The 18,665-nt window shown below is 39.2% G+C and overlaps 1 protein-coding gene across 1 annotated transcript in view; it reads right to left on the bottom strand.

Moving 5' to 3' along the window:
- LOC122794923 (probable ATP-dependent RNA helicase DDX60) overlaps nucleotides 1-18,665 on the bottom strand; it is a 2,818,219-nt gene that overhangs the window by 2,598,055 nt on the left and 201,499 nt on the right. The window contains exon 4 of the mRNA XM_044063516.1: nucleotides 12,120-12,473. Within this exon, the coding sequence (XP_043919451.1) occupies nucleotides 12,120-12,473 (354 nt within the window). The remainder of the gene's footprint in view (nucleotides 1-12,119; nucleotides 12,474-18,665) is intronic.

Below are 18,665 nucleotides of genomic sequence, written 5' to 3'. Positions count from 1 at the left end.
ATTTCCCATATCTATCCTCATCAACAGAACCTTATCTGAAAATGCTATCCCCTCCCTCTGGAAAATATCTCACGTCATCCCAGTCCATAAAGGTGGTAGCTCCTCAGACATATCCAACTATAGACCCATTGCCATCCTTTCCCCACTAGCCAAAATAATTGAGAAATTTCTACACAAGCAACTAATGCAATACCTTTCACAGAATAACTTACTATCTGACTCCCAGCATGGTTTCAGGCCATACCACAGCACCACCTCAGCCCTCCTTTCCTTTACTACTGCCATAAACTAAAACAGGAATGACAATAGGCTAACCTCTGCCCTCTTTCTTGACCTATCCAAACCCTTTGACATGGTCAACCATGAACTTCTCATTCTTTCACTAAAATCTATTTCCCCTCAACAAGCCTGCTATTCAGTGGTTCCAATCCTACCTGACTGGTAGAAAGCAGGCAGTACTATGGCAAGGCAAACTCTCCAGCCAGTTAACTCTCACACTTGGTGTCCCTCAAGGGTCCATACTAGGTCCACTACTCTTCTCTATTTTTATCAACAACCTCTACACTGCTATCCCTAAAGCCACCTGCATTCAATATGCAGATAATTCCACTCTCATCTGCTCAGCCACATCCCCATCTGACTTGCAAATCTTAACCCAAAATACATTTAACACTATCGAGAACTGGCTCACCAACCAACGCCTACTTCTGAACCCCAATAAAACTAAACTTCTACTCTTCTCTCCCACTAGTAGATCCACCACACTTCCTTCTCTGTCACATCTAACAATGGTACCACTATTTCCCCAGATAATCACACCAAACTGCTAGGGGTTATCATACACAATAATCTCAAATTTGACCTACAGGTCAACAAAACCATACAGACCATCAATAAGAAGCTTGGATCACTGTATAGAAACAAGACATTTATAACCCCACTTGCTAGGAATGCAATCGCCCTATCACACCTACTCTCTACTCTTTTATATGCCTCACCTGTACTCTCAAACCTCAACAAATCCGAACTAGGTAAGCTGTCCCATAGCTACAATCATATTACCAGATTCGCCACTGGCTCCACCTACAGAACCCACCACTGCCAAAACCTTAAACAAATAGAGTGGCTAGAACTGACCAGCTTAATTCAATTCAATCAACTCTTAATAGTGCACAAAATTTTGTACCACCCTGAGGATACCCCCTCACTTAAAAATATTATTAAGCCATATAGCAACCTAAGATCCCTACGGTCAGCCGATAAACTACTGGTCCAAACCCACAAAGCTAATAACTCTGCTGGTGAATCCCTGTTTGCCAACTTCATTGTCAAAACCTGGAATTCATTGCCAAACTATATAACCCTACAATCCTCCAAAATTCTCTTAAGAAAACCTTAAAGAGTATCTCAAAGTGAATTGGTTATGCCCATGTACCAACCCTGATTAAGTTATAAACGAAAAGCATATTCTGCAATTATCATAACTTGTAACTACATTACCAATTTGCTTCCAATCTGATGTCTCTTACTTTTAATTGTCTGTCCATGAGAATTGTGAGTCCCTATTAGGAAACACCACTATCCCATTGTATATAATCACTTTGTTTTTATAAATGTTTGCTAACTTCTGTGTAATCTATGTAAGTTTGTCTATGTGGAGTTTTTCTCCCCGGGCCTCCGCTGAAAATGAACATGTATCCAGTCGGACTATCCCAGTAAAAAAATGTAAAATAAATAAATAAAGAGATCTGTAACTAATGAAGAGGTTTCTACTAGCAAACACTGAGCAGTCAAGTGCTCTGGATTATGCGGAACGCTCCTCATTCAGCCCTAAACGAACCCACTGTTCCACTGTTCCACATTAAACAGCTTTGCCTATGCTACATGGGTTTTCACTGGTTAGTATACCACAATTGCTGTCAATTGGTATCACGGTATACAAACCAATCAAATAACTGCTGCACTGCTCCCCATTGGACAGCATTGGCTGTGCTACAAGTTTTTGATTGGCTTGTATACCGCAATTACAGTCAATTGCAATTGCAGTATACGAACCAATCAACTAAGTGTTCCTGAGGACTGAAGCCAATGAGAGGTCCCAAATACTTAACCAATCACGCACCGGTAATGGTTTTTGCTCCAGAAAAATGCCTTAACAAAGGCCTTTAGGATGCAGGAAGATTATCTTGGATCAGTGCCAGGTGGAGGAAGAAGAAACGTATTTGTGCTGTGGATCGCTGTATCGCTGGAAGAGGAACCCAGGAAGGATTCATCAAGTCCGGTCTGTGGAAGGATGAGAGTCACAAGAGAGCAACGAATAGGAGCCTGCAGTGCCTGTCTGAGTTGGGGACTGAGCAGACCTCTAAACCAAAAGGCTGAGAATAATTTTTGCTGGACGTGAATGGCGTTGCTGTTGATCGTACTTGTACTTCATTAAATTATTTTACTCTGGAATTTTATTGAGAACTGAGAGAGCTGTAGCTGCTTTCCTGTACTGTGCAGAAATAAGTGTGTTAAAATGTATGTAGGCTGTTTGTTAAAATGTATGTAGGCTGTGTCTATGTTAAAATGTATGTAGGCTGCTCTGATTGGCTTTATCCCTGTCTCCTTGATGTGTTATGTTATGTAATCCAGTCTAGATTTTGTGTTTTATTTCAACTGATTGTGTTAAGAGTTGAGCAGTAGATAGTAATTTAATTGTATGGCTCTATTGTGTGCTTGTCTCTGATATGTTCGTCATCCAGGTTATTTCTCCACATTTTTTGGTTTGTTGATCATAAAATTTGCTTTTCTGCAAAACTATGCTGTTGAGTTTAAAGTCACTATATATTAAGAGGCATTTGAGTTTCAGATTTCATATGCTTCAGAAAATTCATGTACAAAAGGCCTGTTCTAACAGCTTTCCAGGTATATAAGAACAATATTTAAAATGTGTCCCTATTAGTTGATCTATAACTTTTGCTTTGTTGCTCATACAATTTCTGTTTGTCTGGGAATCTATGCTGTCTAGTTTAAAGTCACTATATATTAAAAGGCATTTGAGTTTTAGATTTCATATCCTTTAGAAAATAAATGTAGAAAAGTCCTGTTCTAAGAGCTTTCTAAGTTTGTAAGAGCAATACTTAAAATGTTTCCCTATTAGCCAGGTTTTCACTCTCTTTCTCTCTCTCTCTCTCTATATATATATATATATATATTTTTTTTTTTTTTTTGGTTTGTTGCTCATAAAATTTCTTTTTGTCTGGGAAATGATGCTGTCTAGTTTAAAGTCAGTATATATTAAGAGACATTTGAGTGTCAGCTTTCATATCCTTTAAAAATGCAAGTACAAAGGTCCTGTTCTAATGGCTTTCCACGTTTATAACAGCAATATCTAAAATGTGCCCCTAATAGCTAGGTTTTTGCTCTAAATTTTTGGTTTGTTGCTCATAAAATTTCTGTTTTGTCTGGGAAATTATGCTGTCTAGTTTAAAATCAATATATATTGAGGCATTTGTGTTTCAGATTTCATATCCTTTAGAAAATGCTTGTACAAAAGTCCTGTTTTAACAGCTTTCCAGGTTTAAGAGTAATATTTAAAATGTATCCATATTAGCCAAATTTTTGCTCTATATTTTTTGGCTTATTGCTCATAAAATCTCTGTTTGTCTGGGAAATTATGCTGTCTAGTTTAAAGTCACCATATATTAACAGACATTTGAGTTTCAGATTTCATATCCTTTAGGGAATGCATGTATAAAAGTTCTGTTTTAACAGCTTTCCAGGTTTATAACAGCAATATTTAAAATGTATCCCTATTTTTGGGCTTTTGTCCCCAAAGTATGTTAAGCTTTGTGAAAATTTCTTGTCCTAACAGGGTAAGAGGAAGGGTTTATTTTGCTTCTCTTACTGGTTTTACAATGTATGCTCATAACAGCAAGGCCTAAGACCCTATGCTTTTGATGATTTGTCTTGTCAGATATTCGCGCACAACATGGATGTAATGATATGTTAACAATTATCCTGCTGATGTTTATTTTGGTTACTGCTGTCTTGTCTTCAGAATATATATACATATATATATATATATATATATATATATATATATATATATATATATATATATATATATATATATATTTTTTTTTTTTTTTTTAAGTGTACAGGCATGCTAATTTTTATGAAGGGTGTTTTACAAAATGGTTAGAAGTATCTGGGTTTGTTTTGCAATAGAACTAAAAGTAATGTCATGTATCTTGTGTTTTCTCACCCAGCAGTGCAATACGATTGCTAACATGCTGGAAAAGGGCAGTTAGTATGCTTTCATTTTATTTATGAATGCTGCAGACAGACTACCAAATTACATTAACGCAAGTACTAGTTTAGATATTTTTAAGAACAGCCTGGCCACAAATGTTTTGGTATACTGGCAGGCTATGAAGTGTATTATTGCCCATGCTTGAAATATTTGTATGTAAGTGTCTCTTGTCAGAATTTGTTGCTGATTTGTTGAGCTGTGCACTACGCAATTAAAATTATAAACGTGTCCCTCTGTTCTGTTAATGTCTCAATTTTCACTAATACTTTCAGTGTACCTGATCTCTAGGTTTGTATCTAATTTGACAGCTACACTGGTGTCTTTTGGAGAAAATGTCATGCATGTCACTTAATGAGTTATACAGTTCTCCTTGAGAAAATGTTTATTAATGCACATTCTCTTAATTTGTCAATACCTCATGTTAATTGTAACAATATTTTGTAGCACATTTATGTCATTATCACTGCAGCCTTCGTATATTCTTTATAATCTTTTGCAGTTAGTGTGCTCTTTGGATTTTACGGTAGGATATTGGGATATCTTGCTCCACAAATGTTCGTTGTTGGGATATGGTATGTCTATCTTTGTGCTTTGCTTTGTTTTGGTGGTTAAAGATGTGAGACCTTGCATTATTTGGTTACGACTCTTCCACAACATATCTACAATGTCAAATTCTTGCAAAAGCACTGACTGCCATAGTTTAACTTTCCAAGGCACCTTTGCCAGGTGCAGACCAGGGTGTAGGACAGGGTTAGAACACTTCAGAAGTGGTGACTGAAATGTAGGCAGCATTGTCATATAGTTTATATATTTATTGCTACTGCTTAGGTACATTTCATGCCACAGTGTAAAGTGTTTCGCAAGTAGATTTATTAAGATGAGTTTGTTTATCCTTGACATGAACTTTGAGATATAACCAGGAGTGCTTTGATCATACTGAAAATGTCATTTTGCAATGAATCACTTTCCCTTCTGTAACAGTGGTTAGGTGGGCAAGTGAGCACCGGAGGATTGCAAGCGTTGTCGTGGAAGCAAAGGAGGGAGTAATCTGATCATGCAGGCCATTACAGTTAGCAAAAGGAACAGAGATGAGAAGGAGAAGGTGCAAAGACCAGAAATGTCCAGTGATGTGGGTAGCTTGTGGGCCTACTGCCCCATAACTTAGATGATGAGGAGATGGTTCTACTTTTTCTTTCTGCAGTACAGCCCCATTTATTTCTTTGTTCAGTAACACCAGTGTTTTACAAACCTAGGTACAGACCTCCCAGATTATGATGATGACAGGGATATGGCTATAGATGGCACTCCAAGGAAGACAAGATACACAAATTTTCAGCCAAGTTGGGCAAGTGCCTTTGACTGGCTTTCTGTAAGTAGGTGCAGAGTGAAATATGCCTTCTGCAAGACCTGTAACACAGATTTCACAATCCATCATGGTGGTTGATATGACTTGCAACAACATGCCAACAGCAAGAAATACAGACAGAACTGCAAGCATGCAGCTAGAAGGACTGCGGTAGACTTCTTCTGACCAAATTGTTTAGCGAGTACAAAGGTTGTTATGGCAGAGGTTGGTTTTGTTTTGCTCCTTGATAAATGCAACTTGTCATTTGCAGCAGGAGAACACATCCTGAAATGTATGAAGAAATGTGGCGAGGATCAAGATGCTCTCAGGAAAATGACATGTGGGGCAACGAAGGAAGCCTGTATTGCACTGGATGTTCTAGGGTCCTCATTACCAGAATGATGCTGCTGCTGCCTTCTAGAAATCACCATTCTGTGTGTGTATATGGACCAAAGCACAGACATGGGCAATGACGTGATTCTTGTTGGTTACCTTGATGAAAAGGCAGGCAGAAATGTAATAGGTTCCTTAATATGCCAGAACAACTAGTCACCATCCCCACAAGAGGAGAAAACATAATTGATCTCATCATCACGAACATGGGATCAAAATGTTCAACACCGGAAGTATACCCCTCACTGGTGAGATCAGATCATAAACTAATCTCGCTGGAGGTCCTCATCCCGCCCCCACCTGAAACAAAAAAGACCACAGTGAAAAACTTCTCAAAAGCTGATTTCACACTTCTAAAAACTAGTGTGGTCTCCTTTAAGGCCCCTGAGCCAGTGGTAAACATTACTCAAACCGCTGAATCACTTACAAATGCCTTCTACCAGCACCTACAGGACTGCATGGATCAGGCAATCCCAAACAAAACTAAGACTCTCTGTACCAAAGGCAAGCGTCCAGTCTGGTGGACCCCAGCCATAAACAAGCTCTACAACAAAAGGAGGAAGCTACTACAAGATAGAGCAAAATCCTTGAAAGGTAAGACACCTTTGATCATTATAAGTAAAAAACTAAGAGCTCTCATAAAATCATCCAAGGCAAATTTTGAGAGAAAAATCGCCAAGGACTCTAAAGACAATCATAAGGCCTTCTTTAGCTATGTTAGAAACCTAGGAGGAAACTCCCAGATATGCTCAGAATTAATTCAAAATGATGTGAAAATTACTGAACCTACACACATTGCCAACATACTGGCTGACAGGTTCAGTGCAAACTTCTCCCCTCCCCAAAAGGAGTGATATCTATTCCAGAGGATTGTAGCCCCCAAAGATCTCCATCGCCCAGGTGAGAACTGCCCTCACTAAGGGAAAAAACACAGCATCCATGGGACCGGATGGTGTCCCCGGCTGTGTGCTTCACGAACTCAATGAGGAATTAAACCCACAGTTAGGACAGCTGTTTAATCTTAGCCTCACCTCAGGATACGTACCCAAGGAGTGGCCGACGGCGACTGTGGTCCCACTTCATAAGGGCGGTGCCTCCACAGACCCTGGAAATTACCGCCCCATTAGCTTGACAAGCCTTATCTGCAAAGCCATGGAGAGGATCATAATGGAACTCATAAATAAAGACATAGGGAACTTGCAGACTTTGGATCCAACCCAGTTTGGCTTTGTCAAAGGCAGATCCTGCCTCTTAAACTTGGTTGACTTTTTGAGACAGTCACCAAGGCCATTGATGAGGGAAAGGCAGTCCATACAGCCTACCTCGACCTGGCAAAGGCCTTCGACACAATACCCCACTCAGGTATCATCGAAAAACTCATCAGCTTGAATGTAAACCCATACATCACAAGATGGGTTGCAAACTGGCTAAGTGACAGAACCCACAGGGTCAGAGTTGCTGGAGCCATGTCAGACTCAAAGCCTGTCACAAGTGGTGTCCCACAGGGCTCAGTCCTGGGTCCACTCTTGTTCGGCATCTACTTTTCTGAAGTACAAGCAAACACAGGAGGGTTATGGCTGACAAAGTTTGCAGCTGACTGCAAACTGGGCCACAGTCGAAAACACATCTGACACAGATATCCTCCAGAAGGGCCTCACAGAAACTGATAACTGGTGCCAGAGCCATGGCCTGAAATTAAATGCCAAAAATGCATAGTCATACCCTTCGGGAAAAACAAGGTTACCCCTAGCTACCATATAGGTGGCAATCCACTGAGCACAGAAAAAGTCATCAGGGATCTGGGGACCCAGGTTGACAGTAGCCTTCGCTTGACACTCATGTTGCTAAAGTAGTTAGGAAAACCTTCTATATCGCCCACCTGATCATGAAGGGATTCACATCTAGATCAAGGGAGGTCATCGTCCCCTGTACTCATCACTCATTAGACCTATGATTGAGTACAATGCCCGTTCGAATGTATCTGACCAGACACCTGCTGCAGCTTGAAAGGCCCCAAAAGTTCCTCACCAAAAGGATAAAGGGTCTCAAAAATATGTCTTATGCTGCCCGACTGAAATAACTCCAGCTCTATTCAGTCTCATACCGCTTGCTCAGAGGTGACCTGTGCCTGACATACAAGGCCATGTCAAACCCAGATTTGATGAATATGCTTCACCTCAAAAATCTAGATCCCTCAGAACCACAAGGGCGGAGACTTAAACCTTGACACGGTTATAAATAGAACGTGCTGGAGGGACAGATTCATCACCCAGAGACTCCCTATGCTGTGGAACAAAATCCCAGTACATGTGAGGCAGAGCACCTCGCTGGCCTTGTTCAAGAGGAATCTTGACCAATGGATGGGAGATCGCAGATATACCCCAGGGATTACTTCAGTGTCACTGCTTGACAGAGGCACAGCAAAATGATAGGCATAGTTTTTATTCAAACTAAAGGGGTGGCGAAAGCCACATAACTATGGGCTAGGCTTATAAATGCCCTTGGGCAGATAGCCTAGTATGAACCTATGAACCTATGAACCTAAGAATATGTGTCAGGAACTAGACAAGCATTGTTTGATGCTTTAATGTCCACTTTGACACAATTTAACATTCCACTTTCCAACACTGTGGCCGTTTCCTCAGACAATGCTGCCTCAATGATTGGAAAACACAATTCTGTGCCATCACGTTTAACGGAGGTGATATCTACCACTGTAAATGTGGGGTGTCTGTGCCACCTGGCAGATCTATGTAGTAAGGCTGGTGTAAAAGCACTACAGTCACCAGTTGAAGAAGTATTATCTGATGTGTACTGCCACATCAACTCTAGTGACAAAGACAAGAAAAAGTGCAAGAATTTGCTTTATTCACAGACACTGACCCCCTCAAGATTATTAGACATACACCTACTTGATAGCTGAGTCTTGGCAAAATAATTAACAGAACTCTGGCCATGTGGCCAGCTCTAAATTCATATTTTTTGTCTGCAGAGCCACGGACTGCCAAGATTGACTCGATTTCCAAACACCCACAGAGTCATGAACTGCATATGATTTTTATGTTTCTTAAGTATGCACTGGAACCTTTATTGCAGTTCAATATTCAGATTCAAAGCTGAGAAAGTCAGCTTCTGACACTGCATACCACTGTGCATAAACTCCTGCAGCAGAATGCTGGCAGACTCCTCAGACCTGCAGCTGCTGTCAGACTAATCAAACACAGTGATGTTTCAGTGTTGACTGACAGTAGCTCTGTTCTGCCAAAAGATGAGCTATGTATTGGCTATGACGTTAAACAGTACATGAGTAGCCATGAGGAGGATATTGCTGGCACAGTTATTGAATTTAACTTGTATAAAAAAGTTACAGCTTTTTATGCTGCAGTACTCCCCAAAAATTGAACATTTCTCCAGGACTTGTCAGGGATGTTGGTTTCCATCTGGGTGTCTTTGAAAATGATGTTGATGCTGAACAATTAATGGATGAGTTTACCTAGTATCAGACTGAGGATAGAGGGAACACAGCAAGCAGAGCAGGAAATCAGCTGTTGAAGCAGTTTAATGAAGCACAAAACACTGGTACCTCGGCTTTTTACCTTCTACAGATCCGTAGAAAAGCCGATGTACCAGTGTTTTGTGCTTCATTAAACTGCTTCAACAGCTGATTTCCTGCTCCGCTTACTGTGTGTTTTTTTTTTTTTTTTTTTTTGCTATTTCTATATATTTGCCTTTAGTATGACAGAGGGAACCTGACAGGTCCAGTAGATGGGCCCCACTCATGTGTGTCCAAGTACTGGGCCCATCTTTTGAGGGACCTTTGCATTGATGGCAAACTGCCACCCTTTAAGCAGCTTATGATGACTCTACTTTGCTTGCCAAACTCAAATGCACAACCTGAAAAAGCATTTAGCAAGGTGCGGAAAGTAAAAATTGAACTGCGACAGTCTCTCAGTTTACAAACATTGAACTCATTATTAGCAGTGAAAATGAACAAAGAAATGGACTGCTGTGATCTTAAGCTGCCAAAATGTGTTAGATGTTGTCAAAGAACGCCACAGTAGCATACAATAAGTGTACATCTGGTGTACAGGATGCTGTTTTTGCCCTATACACTAACAGGTCTGTTTAAAAAATGTAAATGTAACAAGTGGATTAATGACCATGTGTTTTATTTTTGATTTGTACAGAAGTTTCATGTACTTATGGTGTGACTATGGTATTGCAGCTTGTATCTGATTCAAGTGTGTTGTATTGACTTTTACAAATGTTCTACTAGTCCCCATGACAATGGCAAGTTTTGCGCAGTGCAAAAATAGGATGTTCCACATTTTGAGACCTATGAGCAAACAACTTTATATTTCAGTGTTTCACCTAAAAATTCAGTGCCTGCTGCCCTTGAGGAATAAATTGCCTATGTTACACTAAAAAAAAAATGGTAAGCTGGTAATATTACAAATGGGATTGATGGCAAACCAACAACAGATTCATAGTCACTAGGCATCTCATCCAAAGGTGGACACACTCAGGACTACAACCCCCCCCCCAAAAGTACAAGACAGTATCAGCAATCCATCTACATGTTATGTTGTGGCAGTAGAACCCACAGCCTTCTGCATTAAAAGCAAGTACACTACCTGTTGTACTATGACACTTTCCTAAACAACAGCATGGACATTAAAAACAGACAGCATGAGCAGCAGTAAACCTCTCTTCCCTTAAAGCTCACAATTACTTGAAAATACACTGAAGCTTACAATTTCTTGCAAATGCATTGAAACCTCAATTCCTTGAAAATGAACCAACACCCCTTTTTTGCTAGTATGGTAGTTGGTGTAGAGGATTCAGGCTCTTGTTTCCTGCAACCAAGATGCAGGGTTTGAGCCCAAGGAAATTTACTAACCTGCATGGCTCTCAATGTTCCAGATTTTCTTCCTCACATTTTTGGTCTGTTCCTCATAATATCTGTGGTTTTCAGGTAAATCACTGAAGACTGAAGTTTCTAAATAATGGCATACATTTGAGTTTCAGACTTCATATTATTCAGAAAATGCACGCTAACATTCTAGCAACTGTTTAAATTTATAAGAGCAATATTTAACATTTGTCCCTACATTATTTTAGACTTTGTCCAGATTTGACAGGCATGCTACCCCCCCCCCACACACACACATACACACACACACACACGCATACACACACACGCACACAAGAATGTCTTTTATTTAAATTGTGTACAGAACACGGAAAACACACACATGATGTATTTAAGTTTTGCACAGAACGCAGAAAAGAACTATGCAACAGGTGATGCATGCACAGGATGCACAGACAGAGAGTGTTCTTAAAGAAGAATGCCCTTAAAGGATCTGACTCTGGTTTTAGTTTAACTTGTTGGCGTTTAAAATGCAAAAAAGCTTTCAAAAGGCAAGGCTGCACTCCCTAACTGTTGGCACCTGGTGTGGACTGCACACTCTGCCCCTGCATTAGTACGTCTCTGAAAAAATGTATTAGGAAATAAGTTCAACCCAGAATTAAAACTGTGAGCTGGGAAACAACTTCATCCTATATTTTGTGACTTGATCCCAGTGTCTTCATTTTCATAATATATGATTATAAACAGGTTAATATATAGCTTAAAGATACACCTGAATTGCAAATGAAGAAGGCACTTACACCTAGTAGAGCCTTCTAGATTAATAAATGAATGAATATAAATAAAAACTGAAAAATATCACAGTTGTTTAACAACTATCCATACAGATGGACTGCAATCAGTTTTCTTTCCCCGGTAATGTAAACATTGCATTGTTGTCCTGGACAATCAATGCAAAATGGAGAAACTCAAGAGTCTTGTCATATCTGTTCTTAACTATTACATTTATCTCAACAAATGCAGGCACAGAGAAATTAGATTTGCAAATGTTTTTAAAGACATGCTGTTAATCCTCTGCTAACAAGAATAATTAAAAAAGGTACTGGTTTCTTTTACATTCTCAGCACATACTGACTAAACCCACAAGAGCAAATTAAATTACTGATGAATACAGTTCATCAGCATGTTAAAAACGTACTGCTAAAACATACCTGTTTAATGAATCTTCTTATATGGTAGTTACTTTGAATATAATATCCGTAGACTCTGAGAGCGTCAAATGTCTGTCCTGACATTAGTGCAACATTAACTCCTTTCCCAAGCAGATGACTAATGAAAATGTGAAAGTAGGTTTTAGAAAGACATTCTTTTCCCATCTGCAGTCCTTGATCTGACACCATTATAAAGTATGGATAGCTTGTCTTCAGGAATGACTGCCAGGTTGAACACAAAAAGTTTGGAAACTCAGTGTAGATTGGAATATCAGTATTTCTCTGAAGATGTAAGATTAGTGCACTTCGAAAAGAAAGAACAGTAATGTTTTTCGACCAGAGGTGTTCTGCATCCTACAAAACACAAAAGTGCATGTTACCATTAAAGTATTTCAGTTGTTAATGTCAGATTTGTGTATACTATCCAAATCTTAACAGTACAAATCCAAGCTAACCAAACTGAAACACCACGTAGTATACCGATCTTAATTTATATGCAATATGTATACATGCATTTTCACTGAGGTATACTGCATGGTGCATTAGTTTGGTTGATTTTGATTTATGTTCTACATTTACCTTGACAGGACTTTACATGATTTCTGTTGTGAATTTCTAAATCTTAACACTGACTGTAAAACTCTGTGTATATGAATGTCATACCTTTAATTCTTCAGCTACGTGCACAGTGTGTGATTCAATACAAGTAACTTTTTGTTCTCTGAGGATAGCCCACAAATAATGCATGTCTACTACCCCTTACTTCATTTCAATAAATGACCACACAACTTTCTGGCACAATGGTTGCATCTTAATGTATAATGCTAGAGTTCCAAGTTTAAAAACCAATACAGACTGCTGTAAAACTAACCAGGGAGATAGACGCTAATTTCATTTTGTTTACTTCTTTATCTCTCTCTGCATGTACAAAGATTGATAACTCGATCAGCGAACGAGCAGCCCTCACCACAGGCATCCATCTAATGTTGTATTTATAGGTTTATAAGTGAATACTAGTCTAACAACCACTGTGGCATTTTTAAGCTTAGCCATGCATCCCAAATCTCTTACATGTTCTGGTAACCTTTTTAAGTGTTAGCACGGACTTCAGAGACACACCTTTACAAATAAGGGCCTGGGAGATGAATTACCCACTATAAATGTGAATGCACATATATATGAACCAAATGGTTTGTCAGACATTGGCTTATACATAACCCATACCCTTAGCTAGGAAAGTGGAGAACATTGTTTCTTGTAGCCAATTATGAGTCACCGAGCAGTTTTCTTCTAGTCATTACCAAGATGTCTTAATGCGATGACTGAAATCTTCACTCAAATAACTAGTTTGACCTACAGGACCATGTCAGGTAACAAAATTGTAAATGAACATGCAATACATAATGCTATGACAAGTGGAAAACGAAGACATCTTACAGGTGTTTGGAAATATATAAGCTTTGTATTTAAGGCCCTGCATTCCCTCACAACCTCTTTTCAATGTGAGATGAGCAGAATGCAAAATAAAAGCAAAAAAGGTAGTAACACTGTACATAAAACAGTCTATGAGTGTTACAAAATGAAAGTCAATCTAATAAGCGAAACACACTTGCAAAACTATGCTTAAACTAAATTTATCTGAGTATATATGGATATATTCAATCACAAAATGAAAACTCTTCATTCAGTTCTTTAGAACATGCTGCACAGTAATTATGAACAAGGCTGGCGGCCATGAAAATGAGATAGAGCTTCATATCAGTCATGAATGACACACTTTCCACTATGATATGATGCAAATGAGAATTACAGAACATCATTTGTTATCATCTTTGTAAAAGTCTTTAACTGACCTGCACTAGGTCTGTACAGTTTAAGTTTCTATAATCCACACAGACTCTTTCAATGAAATGCAATTGAAACTACTATAGTTAGGGGTATTATCACTGATGGTCCTAGCTTTCCATCCAGTCTCTACAATGAATTTGATTTTGCATGACTTGCAAACTCTTTGTTTTTACTCTGACTGCTATGCTGTAAAAAAAAAATCCTCAGTAATGACATTGGTGGGTATTTTGACGATTGGTCATAAACAAATCCACAAGTGACATGACAAATGAGCAAATGTTCAGTGAAGTGCTACTTTGAGTATAAATCATTCCTTTTCTACAAGACTGACAGAACAATACATTTTTGGTATTATTTCTGTAAGTGAAAGATCAATTCACCAACACTGATTTCACGATTGCCTGCAAGGTCAAAAATTCTCACTCATGTTATACACAGATGAAGCCTACTGAAATTAAAACCAAGTAACTAAGCCTAACAGCGAAAAGTAACACTGCAAGAAGAAAATAGCGCTGCTCCACAGCCATAAAACAGTATTTTGGAGCAGCGTTTTTTTTCTTCTTGCAAAATACCATTTTGTGGCTTTGGAGTAGCATTTTTTTCTACTGAAATTAAAAGTTATGTACTCATCCATTTTCATTCTTCCTCAACTAATGGGTTACGGATTCAATTCTTGGATACAACTTGGACGCAAAGTTTAGACTTTGGATCCAACTCACAAGCCCCTCCTTCTACTCATAATGCCCTAGTCTATCCTGAATACCTCAAATCAACTTTATTGCCATAAAATCCCCATAAATTAGATAAAGAAAGAGACAGCTCAAATGATAGGGCCCAAACACGGAAGTATAAGTTCACATAAGTAATCCAACAGGTTCCTCCAGAAGATTTTAGGAATGGGGATGGATGGGGGGAAGCTGAGGAAGAATGAAAATGGACAACAGAGATGCCTAGTTATTGCAAATACATAACTTTTAAATCGGATGTTGTCCTTTTCATTCTTCCTCAATGAATGGGACAGAGTCCTCAGCTACGTTAATCTTGAGTGGCCCTTATGGAAGGATATTCTGGAGAACTGATGAACCAAAAGCAGCTCTACTTCAAATTAAATCCAATTTGTAATGAGTAACAAAGGTATGAACACTGGACCATGTGACTGCTGCCCAAATATCATCAACAGATGTTCTTGACCAAAAGGTAGAAGAAGTGGTCATGGATCTAGTTGAGTGGCCTTTAGGTGGTCTTGGAAGAAAAATGCCTTGTTGAGAATAGATCCAAGAAATGCAAACAGGTATCCATTTAGCCAATGTAACTTTAGAAACTGGATAACCCAGCTGACTTGATGAGAAGGATACAAATAGCTGATCTGATTTTCTAATTTGCTTTGTTCTAAGAAGATAAAACCATAATTGCCTGTGCACATCCAGGAGATGTAGGATGTATACTCCTTTGTTTGAAAAAAAACTGGAAATAAAACCAGTAAACAAAGCCACTTTAGGTAAATAGGAAGATTTTTTTTTCATAAAGTTACAGTATTTTAATATAAAATAATGTAAGGAGTCTTTGATGAAAGAGCCTAGAGTTCAGAAATTCTTTTTGCAGAAGTGATAGCTACTAAAGGGGCTGTTTTCCATGACAGGAATTTTAAATCATTTTTTGCTGAAGGTTCAAAGGGTTACTGAGTCAAACCTTGAAGCACCATTATCAGATTCCAGGGAGGTGAAGGATCCTTTATTGGAGGTCTAAGGAGAAAGGTGCATTTCACAAAATCTTTACAAAACTTGGAAAACACCAAAGAATATTTTTTTCTCCTATGTGAAAACTTGAAATGGCTTCCAATTGTAGTTTAATCATAGAAAAACTAGCTCCTTCTTTGGAATGTGTAGCCAGAAAAAGAACAGCAGAAACTGGATCAGTAAAAGGGTCAACATTATTTCTCAATGACCACAAGGAAAATCTTTTCCACTTGCTCTTAAAAACATTCTTTGTGTAGTCTTTTTGTGAGAATAATAGAATGGTAAGTACTAGGGGAAGAAAGTTTGGGCTGTCTGGCTATTACTGGAATTGGAGAAACCATGCAGTTAGTTTAAGGGCTGGGACATTGGGATGACTCATCCCTGAAGGGGATGAGAGGAGATGTGGAGTTGGGTTCAGTATCCAGGGAGGATAAAGAAGAAAAGACCAAAGAATGGGGAACAACACCATCAAGGAGAGTAGGGGGCATGATGACAACTGAGCCCTTCAACTGGATTCCTTTCTGTAGGAATTTGGTAATCAAATGAAGTGGGGTTAAGCATAAACGAGACCAGTTGACCAAACGTGGACTAGAGCATCTCTAGGTGACTCTTCCTGAGGGGGAATCAGGGCAAAACACCTGCTGTACTTGTTGTTTTGCGGGATGCAAAGAAGTCACAGCAAGGTCTGCCCTGAAGACAGAAAATTTCCTCCACCACTGATTCTTTGAGAGACCACTCGTGAGGCATCAGAATGGACCTGCTTAGTTTGTCCACTAGTAAGTTGGTTTCCGAAGGAATGTGCATTGCAACTAGAAAGTGGTTGTTGGAGATCACCTATTGCTACACTCTCATAGCCTCTCTAAAATGAGGGTAAGATCAGACACCCCTTGTTTGTTGATATATCAGACTACAAGCATGCTGTCGGTCTGAATCACAACAGTCCCCAGAGGAAGAGTATCTTGAAATGCATGCAATGCTAATAGGACTGCTCTCATTTCCAGGACATTGATATGCAAATTGGTCTCTTGAGGAGACCAAGTACCTTGGACCACCCTACCAACTAATGCCCCCCACCCCATCTGGGAGGTGTATGTAGTCACTGTGGCCAGTGGGGGTGGTAAAACAAAGGGCCAGCCTAGACAACTTTTTTTTAAAAAAAAAACAAGAAACATCTTTATTAAATTATCATGTATGACATAGGCCATGTTACATTTATATAAATGGCAATAAACCATAGCTACACAATCTCAGTTGCAAACATTATACATTCCAAACTGTGTCAACACAGCTGCAGCTGCAAACATTATACATCACTTTTAACATATCCCATCATTGTTAGTCAACCATTACATAGCTCATTCAAAAACTGACTTCTTTAAACCTCATTCCTCCTCTGCATGTATTGATCCCACAGTTCCCATGTTTTTTTCCTATGTAATATACTCCTACCCTTTTCTAAAGATCCCAGTTCCAATTGTTTTACCTCTTTTACTATCTTCACTACTTTTTGTAAAGTTGGTTTAAACTTTGATTTCCATTTTCTAGTAATTGCTTTTTTGTCAGCCATCATTAGACTCAGCAAGGCCTTACTATGTCTAGGCAATTCTGAGTTTATATCATAGCTCAAAAAAATAACTTTCCTAGTCATTCCAACTTGCTCACCCAGCATCAATGATAGAGTAGTCTGCAGGGAATCTTTAAAGTCTACTAACTCATTACACTCCAAGGAAATACGTTCCTAGTTGCCTCTTTCTGCCCCATCACACCTCCAACATTTGCTGTCTACCTGAGGAAAAATTATTTGAAGTCTGCCTGGGGTACAAAAATACCTATGTAAGCACTTCCAGGCAAAGATCTGAAATCTTCTACGTTTTGTTGAATATTGACCTAGAAAAATGTTGTCCGATTGCATCCATCAGTGGATGTGGTGTTTGCCGGTGTTAGCTTGACTTGGAAAAGATAGGGGTTGTTGAAGAACAGACCATTGAACAAGAGTCCATTAAAGAACATGCATATAGTAACATGCTAAAGGAACTAGTACTATTGCTGATGCCATAGACCCTAGTGCTTAAAGAATGAATCTGTCTGAAGGAGATGGATGGGAAAGAATCTGATGAACCTGAGATATGAGTGTGTCTATGCGATGAGATGGTAAGGCTGCAATTTGCATTGTTGTGTTCAGATGGGTGCCAATAAACTCCAAACTGTGTAATGCTGTCAGATTTGACTTGGCATAATCGATTGCTGTTCCCACTGAATGACAAATCTTGAGCAAAGTGGCCCTGGATAGTTGAAGGAGATACACAGAGGAGCCAATCGTCTAGATATGGAAACACTCAAAGTCCTTTTATTCTCAAATGAGCTGCCACCACTGCCATACATTTGGTAAACACTCTGGGGGCTGTGGGGAGTCCAAAGACCAGAACTCTGAATTGGTAATGAATGGCTCCCAGCTGAAAGAGTAGATACCTTTGGGAGTGCTTGTTTGTTTTGATATGATAGCACGCATCCTGAAGATCTATACAGCACATCCAATCCTCCTCACAAAGAAATGGCAGAATGGGCTGGACCATGACGATTCAGAAATTTGACTTTTTCATCTACTGATTCAGACTGCACAGATACAAAATTGATTTCAGGTCCCTGTCTTTTTGGGCACTAAAAAGAAACATGAGCAAGTTTTGAATCCTATTTAGTCTGGTGGGACCTCCTGGATACTCTTTTGTCTAGCAGCTTTTGAATTTCTTGGGATGCTGCCTTCCTCTGATTGGGTGGAACACTGGGAAGCTTTTTCTTTTGTAGACTGGGGGTTGGGAAAATGGTATGAAGTAACCACTGGATATGCTTTTTTAACACCCAAGTATCTTTTGTTATAGTAGCACAAGCATCTGGGTGCAAGGACAATTCCCCCCCCCAACTGCCTCCAGAGGTGGGCAGTTGGGCAGCAACTCAGGTGCACTGA

Source organism: Protopterus annectens, chromosome 2.part1 (genome assembly GCF_019279795.1).
Source record: "Protopterus annectens isolate FY-2018-M chromosome 2.part1, PAN1.0, whole genome shotgun sequence".
Taxonomy (NCBI): domain Eukaryota; kingdom Metazoa; phylum Chordata; order Ceratodontiformes; family Protopteridae; genus Protopterus; species Protopterus annectens.
The sequence above is the reverse complement of the archived record's forward strand: the minus strand, read 5'-3'. Positions and strand labels throughout refer to the sequence as shown.